Consider the following 12,761-nt stretch of genomic DNA (forward strand, 5'->3'; position numbering starts at 1 on the left):
AAGAGAAAAGAAGAATTATGAAGAGAGAATTTAGGATGTATTTTTTTTTCAACTTCAAATCATCTACTAATTTGAATTTAAGGATGAGGAAATGAAATTGAAAATAATAAGGTAGAAGACAAAGATAGAATTCCAGTTCGGTGAGCAATGTCATTCATTTCAATTCTACAAGTTTCTGTGGAATAGCTATTATGGTTCCACCACTCACTAATAAATTGGGTAAATAATTAAAACCGACCCAAAAAGCATATCCCTCCTTCTTTTTAATAGACCATCTTTGTTCTTTTTTTTCCCATGAACTTTTCCTATTTTTAGGGATTGGCAAATGCAACCAGAAATCAATTGCAGGTATTTCAAATTCAAGACACAAAAAAAAAGAATGAATTTTCTTCTAGATATTATGTCCTATATTTTAAAATATAATAGCATATAGTATAGATTACAGCTATGTGTATGCATCTTTTCATTTGATTATATCTCACTATATTTAATTTTAGTATGTTTTAAAAATAAAACGGCTTTTAAAAGTTCTGCACAATTCTGACTTTTTAACAAGTCAGTCTACCACTCTCAAACACAAACATAATTTGCCAGTGAATTCTAGTCAATTTTTCCATCTTAAAAAAAAAATGTCCTAGTTTTCTCTTCTGCCACGACAGGAAGCATTTCCTGGAGATTAATCACCATTTTGCCTTGCAAAATTGGGAAGGTTGAGAAAAATTAGTAAAGTAGGTTATATCATCCTACTTTGAATTCGGAATTTTTGGATATGATCCCACTGCCATTTGGATGAAAGTAATGATGAGTCAAGCTGCGAGTGATCTAAACAAACACTATCACTCTATAAATGTTGAGCTGCAGAGGGTGGACTTAGCAGGAGGCAGACAGAGAGCAGGGCAAAAGGCATCTCGGATCCAAGGAAAGCCACTGGAAATGAGGAGTCTCCCAGTTCTGCTGCTGTGTGTGGCAGTTTGCTCAGCCTATCCACTGAATGGAGCTTCAAGAGGCGCAGACACCAGCATGGAGCTTCTTCAGGTAACTAATGGAAATAGCCCTCACATGCATTGGCAGGGCCAAGCTGGGAAACCATCTCTGCTGCCCACAGAAGGGTTTGACTTACTGCATAAGAATAGTTCAAGGATGGAGATTTATAAAGTACTAGAATGAAGAGGTCCCAATATCACATCATTTGGGATACTCTTTTTTATGTTGGAAGAAAGAAAGCCTAGAAAGATTGGGTATTTTTCAGGATCACATAGCAGCACAGGAGTAGCAGCTGGAGGAACATGAATAGCAAGGGAAGAGTTTATGAACCATGTCTTGCTTGGAACATCTTTGGGTACTTTAATCCAATGTAATTTTACCTAAATATTTATAGTGCTGATATGCTTGCACAAGGGAATTTGTCCAACATTTTTCTTAAGGCAGAACTTTATGAAAAGCATAAAGTGGAAAATTGAATAAATTTCCTTGAAACCTGAAAATATTTATGCTCAAAGAGGTTTATTTGTTATATTTTTTTAAAAAAAAAATTCTCATTTAAGGGCACGCACTGGAAATTTATCTCAATTTTCTATTTCACCTGCATGTTTTGGTAACAAACTAAGCTGCAGAGATGTTTGGTTACAAATGTGCAGCAAGGGTGAGGAGAAGTCTCTAACTGAAGAATTAAATGCACTTTGACATTTATTATTTCAGCAAACTAGAGAGATATTTCAAATAGATTAAGAAAAGTGGGGAACTATAAAATTTTACTATGAATAGCTAGTTCTAAAAATATTTTTTTTAAAAAACTATGCTTATTCCACTAGCAATACCTAGAAAAATATTACAACCTTGCAAATGATGGGAAACAATTTTTTAGAAGAAAGGACAGTAGTCCTGTTGTTAAAAAAATCCAAGAAATGCAGAAGTTCCTTGGACTGGAAGTGACAGGAAAGCTGGACTCTAACACGTTGGAAGTGATCAACAAGCCCAGATGTGGAGTCCCTGATGTTGGTCACTTCAGTACATTTCCTGGCATGCCAAAGTGGGGGAAAAACCACCTTACTTACAGGTAATGGGTCCAAAGAGGTCCTCACATGTTATTGAAATTTGATTGGCTGTATCATAGGAGAAAGCATTACATTACTTTCTTCACATTTTCTCATCCAGAATCGTGAATTACACCCCGGATTTGCCAAGAGATGCTGTTGATTCTGCCATTGAGAAAGCTCTGAAAGTCTGGGAGGAGGTGACTCCTCTCACATTCTCCAGGATGCATGAAGGAGAGGCTGACATAATGATCTCATTTGCAGTTAGAGGTAAAAAATCATGAAAATAAAAAAAAAATCAAATGAAATGCAAGTATTTATCAGATGCTATTTCATTGATGGCTCAGGAGAGATCATAATTGCCTATCTTTTTAAAAGGAATTTTTTTTTCCTTTTAGAACATGGAGACTTTATCCCTTTTGATGGACCTGGACAAGTTTTGGCTCATGCCTATGCACCTGGGCCAGGGATTAATGGAGATGCTCACTTCGATGATGATGAGCAATGGACAAAGGATACAGCAGGTTAGTGTTACATGTGATAGAGTGTTAGTTTCTCTTTATATTTAGAATTATCAAGAAAATGTCTGTTAGGTTAGGGATCAACAGAATATATATATTATATAATTTTTTGTCTCAAGGATTGAACCCATTGGTACTTAACCACTGAGCCACATTTTCATTTTTTATTTTGAGAGAGGATCTTACTAAATTACTTAGGCCCTCGCTAAGTTGCTGAGGCTGGCTTTGAACTTACAATCCTCCTTCCTCAGCCTGCCAAACTGCTGAGATTACAGGCATGTGCTACTCTGCCTTGTCAGGGAAAAAAAAAAAAAAATATATATATATATATATATGGACAGCATGCCTTTGTTTATTTTTATGTGGTGCTAAGGATCAAACCCAGTGCCTCAGCCTCACAAATGCTAGGTAAGCACTTTGCCACTGAACTACAGCCCCAGCCCCCAGAATATAGTTTTGTTTTATTATTATTGAACAAATTTTTGTATGTTTAAAAGTTTATTCCCTGACAGGTGTGGTGGCACACACCTGTAATCTCAGTAGTTTGGAGGACCAAGGCAGAAGGATTGCAAGTTCAAAGCCAGCCTCAGCAACAGTAAGGCACTAAACAACTCAGTGAAGACCCTATTTCTAAATAAAATATAAAATAGGGCTGGGGATGTGGCTCAGTGGTTGAGTGCTCCTGAGTTCAATCCCTAGTACCCATCCCCCCAAAAGTTTATTCCCTCTCCTAGTAAGCTCAATATAGGAAATATCATTGTTATTTTTTTAAATGACTGTGGATTGTCTGTGCTCTAAGGAGGACTATTATTAACAGCAGATATATACAAGAGATGATATAGTGCATTGCATCTACACTAAAAGGTGCCCTGGATATTGTTTATGCAATTTCTCCCACCAACTGTGCTTTTCAGACATAAATCAAAACTAAATTCCAGAAACTTAGGTTCTTTTTGTTCTTTATGGCTCAGTCAACATTTTAATACTTCTAGGTTAAGAAGACTATTGGGGGACTTGTGAAAGAAAGGACCAACCCCAATACAATACTCAAACTATTTAGGTGGAAGAAATTTTCTCAGTTCATAACGGTATAGTTTGGGGAATGTCTTCCAAAGTTTTCCAAAAAATGACTGAAACAAGTAATTCTACTTCTGAGATTTAATTTGCATTTATAATGAAAATACAAACAGAATATCTGTAGAAAATACATATGTGAGTTTAGTGCTATATGAAATTCTTGTTTTGATTCAATTTACATCTTCTTACAAAGTAAGGTTCCTACAGTCTTCAACTGTACTTTCCCAGGGTTGCAAATTGCCCAAGCAATACTTTAAAAAGTAAAGTATACTTACTTGTTTGTCGATCATAATTACTGAAAGCTTTCCAATTTCCAATTGCGGGTTTTTAAATATATAATATGAAGAAAAAAATCTGAATGCAGCCCACGTTTGTATATCCAAAATCTTTTTTGTAACAAACACTAGACATGATTGGTCATGTTATACTTTAAACCAATTTTGCAAATCCTATGACATCTATCATAATTCATCATTTTGGACTCAGTATGTGTGTAATGATGATGAGGCTAAAAATTATGCAGGCAATATTCCAATAGAAAGCCACAGGAGTATGATTGTTCAAGGAGTCCAGAGCAGAATACAGGGTGATCTGTTTAACTGAGACCGTGACTGGAAAATTTTAATACACTGAAACAGTGTTTCTCTTTTCATTGGCAAACAAGAGAAATATTTGTTGATATGCTAAACAAGTCCCTTCATATCTGCATAGGAGTAAAAAGGCTCTTGAGGCTGGGGAGGAACAGGGAGGAAATTGTGCCTGGGTACTTTCTCTTGATTAATTTCAAGTATGAGTCTTGAAATACACTTGGCTTTCCATTAAATGTGTAATCAGTTAATTGCACAATTAATCAATGAACAAGGCAGGAAAACGAAAAGAGCCCTGTGTGCCTGTGTGGTTCTGAGAAATAAATAAATTGCATAGCTACCTATATAATGTACATGTATTTAGGGAATAAGTAACTATTTTTATATTTCTGAAGTAGGGACCAATTTATTCCTGGTTGCTGCTCATGAACTTGGCCACTCCCTGGGTCTCTTTCATTCGGCCAACCCTGAAGCCTTGATGTATCCAGTCTACAAATCCTTCACAGACCTGGCCCGCTTCCGCCTTTCTCAAGATGATGTGGATGGCATTCAGTCCCTCTATGGTAAGTGATGCTGGTCAAAATAGGTAGCTTTGCAACCAACGATGCCATGTGAGTATTGGAGATTTAGCTCACAGCACCTTGAGGATGTTTGCAAAGCATCTAAATCCACATCACCTTTCCCCTCATGTTTGCCTTCTTTACTCTTTCCTTCAGGACCTGCCACTGACCCCCCTCGGAATCCCCTGGTGCCCACAAAGTCTAGCTCACCAGAGTCTGGGCTAGGCTCACCACCAGCCATGTGCGATCCTGCTTTGTCCTTTGATGCAGTCAGCACCCTCAGGGGAGAAATCCTATTCTTTAAAGACAGGTCAGGCCAGAAAATTATATTTTCCTCTCTATCCTTTTGATGTAAAATGCTTAGGAAAGAAAACAAACAGAAACTTGATAGAGATATTTAAACATTAAACATTTAAGATAAAAAACATTTCCCCTGAGCTTCAAATCATTCAGATCTGGTGCTCTCCTTTCCACATTTTCCTAAATTGCCAAGTTCACATATGAAAACTCAGGATGATTTGGTTCTTGATCTTGAATTGTTTTTCCTGGACATTCTAAGTCATATTTACTTTTCTAAGGATACAAGTAGATCTTTAGATTCAGAATTTTATCTGTGCTTCCTTTCAAAATGATGCCAGGATAAGTATTACATTTAATTTGCTTACAGTTTGATATATATACACACATGCTACACATTCAAACTGCCCAAAAGATTTACATTTTTGCTTCCCCAGATGACTCTACAGTCAATACTTCTTGTGTTTCCTCCCAGAATTATTCTAGGCATATACAAGAATATATTTAAGCAACACACACACACACACACAATCTTTTTGAAAAGTGTGGACGGTAACATGGTGTATACACCATTTTGCATGCCCTACAGGTAGTTAAAGCTTACGCTGGGCCGCCTAGTTTTCATGGTAGGATAACTTTCCTTTCACAGAAGACATTACTCTGGAAATCTGTGACAGGAAACACTTTGCAGTGTTCTGAAGAAAAAGTAAAGCTACTTTTCCAATGATGATATACCTAATTTCATCTGGAATCTAACCTAGAAGATGAAGGAATAGGAGACAGTGGGATAAGTGGGACAGGGAGGAAATTGTGCTAAAGATGAAAGACTATTTTCCAATTTACACTTCTCTTAACATGGATTTCAGGCATTTTTGGCGCAAATCTCTCAGGGCCCTGGAACCTGAGTTTCATCTGATCTCTTCATTTTGGCCATCCCTTCCTTCAAGTGTGGATGCTGCATGTGAAGTTACTAGCAAGGATACTGTTTTCATTTTTAAAGGTAATTATTATATAAACATTGAAATAAACTTTCTGACAATCAAACTTAATAGGACTTTAATTTTCTCTACTGTGTCAAATTTTGGCTGTTAAAGTTGCTAAAGGTTATGAGGAAATAGCTAAGATCAATCATATTCTATTATATCTGAGGGTTAAAAAAATGAACACAGGAAGATAAACTACCCAGGGTTGTAAATTCATTCATTTGATTTTTGTTCATTCCTTTAATATGCATATTTTTGTTAAATGTCCACTATGGAGCTGGAGACTAAATCTAAAATTTAGGCTTCATCTTTAAGGTGCTCAAATGTATTTCTAAAACTAAAAGGATTTTAACTGTTATAAAGTCAATATGACTCTGAATTTTTAACAAATAGGAAACCAGTTCTGGGCCATCAGAGGACAAGCAGTAGAAGCTGGTTACCCACGAAGCATCTACACACTGGGTTTCCCCCCAATAGTAAGGAAAATTGATGCAGCCATTTCTGATAAAGAAAAGAAGAAAACTTACTTCTTTGTAGAGGGTGAATACTGGAGGTAAGATGCAATAGGAAAGACTTTGCCTAGATCCCAGTTAGGGAGATCGCCCCTCCACTCTACCCTTGGATCTGCTTCCCTCTCACTAGAGGGTGGGGGCTCCTGACACTGTGGGCCAGCACCTCCCCAGACACAGGGCAGTGCCTCACAGCAGACATTGCTTCAGCTCTCCTGAGTGGTGTTCCATCAACTTGGCTGGCACTTCTACTTCTACACTGCTCCCCACCTACCTGGAGTCCCTCATTTTTTCTCTTCCTACTTGATCCTTCCCATTCTTTGAGTCCTGGTTCAAATCCCATTGCCCCCATGAAGCTTCCCCTCCTGAACTTCAAGACTTCAAGCCCAGCTGATCTTTGTCTCATGGCGTGTTTGTCTTATCTTATTAACATTACATATGCTTTCAAGGACTCCTTTAAATTGACCCATTTATTATCTCTGCCTGTTTGAGGAGCAACAAGAAACATTAGTCCTGTTTCATGAATACAACTCAGGATTTGAAGACAGGCTAGTGCCTAGGCCATCTTCCCAGACTCTGATATATCAGGGCAGACCATACAATGCCCAGCCCATGAGCCCAAAACATATTTTCATGCTCTGCTTCTTGTCTCAAACCCTTTTCTTAGGAGGTAGCCACAGATCTCCTCTTGTGTGGGGTGAGGAGGGAGGGCAGGTATATACTGACCAATTATGGTTGGGAACTTGAGGTTGTATTTCAGATAAATGATTAAACTCACTCTCTGTGTATCTGTGTGTACATTTATCTGTTTACAACTTCATGCTGTAAATAGACAATTAAGGATCTTTCCTTAGAGTCCATTACAAAAATTATAAGCAGCATCTTCTATAGTAGGGTGTTGCACCTGCTCCTAATGGAGCTTTGGCCTTAATAACTAAGTTGGTAGTGCTGTAAGGTCATATATTTCTATAGTGATAAATATGCTTGATGTTTATTTGCAGTACTTGGGAAATTTACTAGAATTCCATATGATTTATGAATTTGGGTAACACAGCCTGTATGCAGTCCTGAGCTGCTCTTCTTTTACTTGGTACAGATTTGATGAGAGGAGCCAATCAATGGAGCCAGGCTTTCCCAGGCAGGTGGCTGAAGACTTTCCAGGGGTGGACTCAAAGGTTGACGCTGTTTTTGAAGCATTTGGTAAGATGATTCTTACTCTGTTGACTGTAGGGCCCTTTAAACATTCCATGGCATCAGTGGGAAGAGGAGAATTGAATAAATTTTAATAACAGGATTTTTTAAAAGTCAGTTCCCTCCTCCTTCCCCCAAATTTCAATTCACCTACCTGTGTACCAACTGTATTACTATCTCACATGAGTTGTTTTGCGTCGTAAAGATAATTAACACAAACCTCTATTTTATACATGTTGTATATAAAAGCCAAATTTCTCAGGTGTTACTTTATCACATTACCATGTGTTGGTGCAAATATACCATCAAAAGATGTGGTCAGGTTTAATACTGCCTGGCTGACCTTCTCCCTCATCTCATCCAGTTTTTATTACTAATTCCCAGGGAGATTTCTCTGTCTTGCCTAAATTTATGATTGGCCACATTGCAAATACTTTTCTTCTCATGTACTCAAGGTTTTAATAATAATAATTTAAAAAGCATTTTTTTCTCACTCATGGATAAGTGAATGGAGGTTGATGATCTTTACTGAAAGATAACCTGGGTACCATGTTTTCAGAACACTGAAGTGTGGCCTTTGTTTTGAAAGATTTACTGTGATTCTTTGAGGCCAGAAATGTCCCTTAGGCTGCAAAGTGGACAAAGGGAGGAGGAGGAATGTTAGGAAGAAAGAAAGAAATAGAGAGAGAGAGAGGGAGGGAAGGTAAGGAGTAAGGAAGGAAAGAAGCAAGCAAGCAAGCAAGCAAGAGATCATAGTTTTCAAGCAAGCAGAGAGGGTTTTTGTTTGTTTGTTTTTTCTGATTAGAAGCAGAACAACCTAAAAATTTAGAACTTGGCTATGATACAGACACCTTCCTTCCTTGTGGAGTAAGTCTGGACAAGCATCTGAATCTGTCCAAACCTCTACTTGCTCAACTGTAAAATGGTGTTAGATGTGTTTACCTTACAGGACTCTTGTATAAATAAATTAAAAACAATCTCATAAAATGCTTAGTATTTTTCCTAGCACAGAGTAAAACTCTATAAAGACTTAATATTTTCAGTTATCTATTTTTCTGAGTTTTCTCTGTTGCTCGATTTCTTTTTTTGAAAAAATAATCACTGCTTCTCTTATCTGTATTTGCAGGGTTTTTCTATTTCTTCAATGGATCTTCACAGTTGGAGTTTGATCCAAATGCAAAGAAAGTGACACACATCTTGAAGAGTAACAGCTGGCTTAATTGTTAGGAGAGAGGAGAAGGCACAATATGGGCATTTTAATTGGAGCTAACAATTCTTCCTCTACATTTGTGAATTGAAGTGGTTTGTTTTCTCCTGCAAGTTCTAGGACAGAACTCAAGTGTCATCTTCACCTTACAGGGCATTCAAAAGGACTGCTGCTTAGCTTGCACTTTGGCACATGGACTGATCTTTCACAAGAGAAAGAGAAGTGTTCATGGGCAACAGACAAGTGATTGTATCTATATAAACTATTTGCTTGTTATTTAATAAATATGATTTGTCACTTATTTAATTTTTTTTGTTGTTTGTTTCAAGAATAATTCTTATCATCTTGGGCACAGTATGGGCTGAGCAATAGACAGCCTGAGCTGCTTGGTCAGTGCAGCTGGCAGGACTAGTCTCCCTGGCTAGGATCTCATAATGGTTTTATCCAGAACTGAAGACAATCATCCACTTGCCCTCCCCATGCACCATACAAATAGGATGTTTATTTCTACCACCCAGACATTGTACATGTTCTGACATACCTAAGAAGAATGATCTAGGGGATTGTCATGTTGTAGAGTAGGCTCTGAGAATAATTGTGAAGTGAACCCTATGATCATAGCAAATAACCTAGTTCACACGTTTTACAGGTGGGAAAGTCAAACTTACTCTTTCTTGGTCTCTTCCTTTTACTTATATATTCCCTCAGTAAAGCCCCTTCCCTAGCCAACAAATTTCCTCATAAATACCCTATTTATACATCAAAATATCCTCTTATACTCATTTTATATCTGTCTGTACCTAGAGGTAAATGTCCATTGACAAATAACAATTCTAAAAGATGTTTATCGCCCTTAAATAACATATCTAGCACAATGCCTGATACAAGGTAAGAGTTCGCCCTTTGGTTGATCCATTCCTTTGAGAATAATTTATTAATCATACTCATGTGCTAAGCATTGTGCTAGGTTGTAGACATAGGAACCTGGAAAAATGGACACAGTCCCTGCTGCTCTTATTGAGATTACAATTGGGCAAAAATGATTATATGCAAATAATCACAAATGTGAACATGTGATTGTAAACTTAATTAAGAGTTACAAAGGAAAAAATAGACACCTTTTGTAAAATAATAGGGAAATATAATTTGAACTTGATGGCTTTAGAAAAAAAGCTTTTGAGGAAATGACATAGAGAAGGTTTGAAGGGAGGTGTGGAGACTAGGTAGGAGATAATGGCATAACTAACGTGGTCACATAGCAGGGTCACAGAGAAGAAATGGCAAATATGCAAATAAGATGGACATTAGGACTCAATGCTGGGGGGGGGGTGGGGGATTGGACTTGCAGCTAAAGAGAAAGTATCCAAAATAATTCCCAGATAGTTTGTTTGAGCACAAAGGGAGAAGGTGACATCATTTACTGAGATGGAGGAAGAATGGCAGAGAAGGTTTATGAGGGAAGGGCAAGAGTTAAAATAAATTACTTAGTTTTGCCAATTCTTGAAATGTCTGTGAGATATTCAGGTAATTGCAAGACAAAGTAGTCTGGAATTCAAAAGACAGAACATAAATATGTGGGAATTTGCAGTATTTGTTAATTTATATATGTATTTATTTAGATATTGCATCTTGCTATGTTGTCTGGGTTTGTCTCAAACACCTGGGCTCAAGCCCTCCTTGGTCAGCCTCCTGAATGGCTGGAACTACAGGCATGCACCACCATGCTCAGCTTAGTTTTCAGCATTGAGGTTTTTCTTAAAGTCACAAATGTAGGAGAGACCATATGGGGAGACTTTATGATGAAAGTCCAAGAAATAGCTACATTTTGCTAAGAAATATAGCATTTCCTTATTTTTAAGGTTATCTAAATGTATTTAGTTTGTGTTTGAATGTCACTCCTTAGTCACAATGCAAAATTCAAAAGGTAAAAAATTATGCAATGGAAAGTAATTTTTCCCTCGCCTTTGTCTGGTTCTCAAAGACAGTCAAGTAGATTTTAAAGATTTTTATGAATCCTTCTAGAGATAGCTTATGCTTACCAAGTATAAATATCTTTTAAAATAAATCACATTGTCCTGCTCTTTATTATTTTTACTTTACATATATTGGCAACCATTCCATATTAGTGCATGTACAAATGCCTCATTTATTCTTTTTATTTTAAGATTCTTTTAATTTAGTATCAAAAGTGCAAAACTAAAGGCTCAAATGCAATAAAAGAACACATTCATCCATTTATACTAATGACAATGCACTTTTAATAAAGCTCATTACTGAAAAAAAATAATAGTGAGTCTTATCACAGTAAGTATCCTTCTAAAATCTTTTGCAAAATCATTGTTTATAATTCTGCAATCTATACCTGAAGTTAGATACCACATCTTCATGTTTGCACAGTCCTCAGTATATTATACCATATACCTCAAAGAACAAATCATTAATTTAAGAGTCAATTAAGTAATATTATCCCAAACCAAATGGTTAAACAAAGGAACCGGTTGTATTGACATCTGTTATTTGATTTTCCCAAGAGTATTAGAAGTTGTTTCTTAGCAAATTAACTTGACAAAATTCACCTTATTTGAGTTTTGACCCAGCAGCTGAACAACAATGATAAAGTCTACAGTCTTACTGAAAAATCTGATAGACAGCGTCTCTAAGTCACTATGCTCAATTAAGAGCAATGCATATTCCATTTTTACATTGTGCTAGAATTTTACTTGTTCAATTTATGGTTTTTAAATCTCTGGATTTCCATTTCTCCAAACTGCTAAAGACAAAATGTGCCACACACCTAAGACTTCTGTTTCTCCCTCTATATTTTTCCAACAGAAACATTTTCTTAAGTGTCTACATGTTCTATAGAAGAAAAAATTTTCACAGATGGCCACTTTTGTCTAATGGCATCAAGTCTCTGAATCAAGGGGACTTGGAACAGAAAAAAGCAGAAACAAGGTTCTTCGAAGTTTTACATGAGCTATTACAAGTGGGAAGTATAAGAAAATGGTTTTCTTTTCTTAGGAAGTGTGAGTCTTGTTCAGGAAATGAGTACTTAGTTGTCATATCACAACTTTTTAAGTAGTGGGATGGTCAGGGAATTCTGCACTGGTGAGCATGGTCTGTTTACTTACCAAGTATAAACTTCCAGCACTGCATTCATTTTGTGCTTTCTCCAATTTGGCTTGAGTCTGTGCTAGTTGTTTTTAGAAAAACCAAGTTGGTTGTTAAGTCTACCACTACTGATCTCAGCTAGGCAATACTAGGCTGTTGGCTTTGCTTGAGGTCCTGGATTTGAGAAGCAATCTCTTATCCATGGGTTGCTACTCCTCTGTCCCTGTGTGCAAACTCCTGCTGTGGTTGCTTTAGTTTTTCTTCAGGATGCCTTTAGCCAGTTACATCACTCAAGCTGGGTTTTGTGGATGGCCTTCCAAAGCTCAAACGGCTGTTTCATATTTAGCGTCTCATGTTAAAATGAACTCAAAAAGTGCCATGGCTTTGAAGTCTGTTCCACTCAGCCAAATCTTTAGGAAGAGTTTTTGTTGGTTATTTTCAATCTGAGAGTTGCTTCCTGGACCAGACTCAGGCATTCCTCCAACCCTGCAAGGGGATTGTGGCCAACGAGAGCCCCAGCAGCCTGACCCAGCTCTGTCCTTTCCCTGGAGTCTGTGGAATAAATATGTTGTTTATTTACTCAATTATTGGTGATTGAACACATAAATTTATGCACTAAAAAAAATTGAAGAAATAAAATGTTAAAGAATATTTAAATAAATATTATATAAAGAATATAACAATT

At 37.0% G+C, this 12,761-nt stretch overlaps 1 protein-coding gene across 1 annotated transcript; it reads left to right on the forward strand.

Moving 5' to 3' along the window:
* The first annotated feature begins 902 nt into the window (after positions 1 to 902).
* Positions 903 to 9,122, forward strand: LOC308642546 (stromelysin-1-like). Its single transcript, XM_081281644.1, has 10 exons — positions 903 to 1,035; positions 1,812 to 2,056; positions 2,155 to 2,303; positions 2,432 to 2,557; positions 4,617 to 4,781; positions 4,935 to 5,088; positions 5,942 to 6,075; positions 6,452 to 6,611; positions 7,664 to 7,767; positions 8,885 to 9,122. Exons 1-10 carry the CDS (start codon positions 934 to 936, stop codon positions 8,983 to 8,985), a joined length of 1,440 nt encoding a protein of 479 aa, XP_081137770.1. The 5' UTR covers positions 903 to 933; the 3' UTR covers positions 8,986 to 9,122.
* The last annotated feature ends 3,639 nt before the right edge of the window (positions 9,123 to 12,761 follow it).

This window comes from Spermophilus citellus, assembly GCF_964194105.1.
Source record: "Spermophilus citellus genome assembly, chromosome: 2".
Classification (NCBI taxonomy): domain Eukaryota; kingdom Metazoa; phylum Chordata; class Mammalia; order Rodentia; family Sciuridae; genus Spermophilus; species Spermophilus citellus.

Bases quoted from the DNA above. Each gene is read 5' to 3' on its own strand.
- LOC308642546 (XM_081281644.1), top strand. From the start codon at position 934: ATGAGGAGTCTCCCAGTTCTGCTGCTGTGTGTGGCAGTTTGCTCAGCC. The intron at 2,558-4,616 runs GTTAGTGTTACA...TTTCTGAAGTAG, and splicing joins ATGGACAAAGGATACAGCAG to GGACCAATTTATTCCTGGTT. The intron at 5,089-5,941 runs GTCAGGCCAGAA...CATGGATTTCAG, and splicing joins ATCCTATTCTTTAAAGACAG to GCATTTTTGGCGCAAATCTC.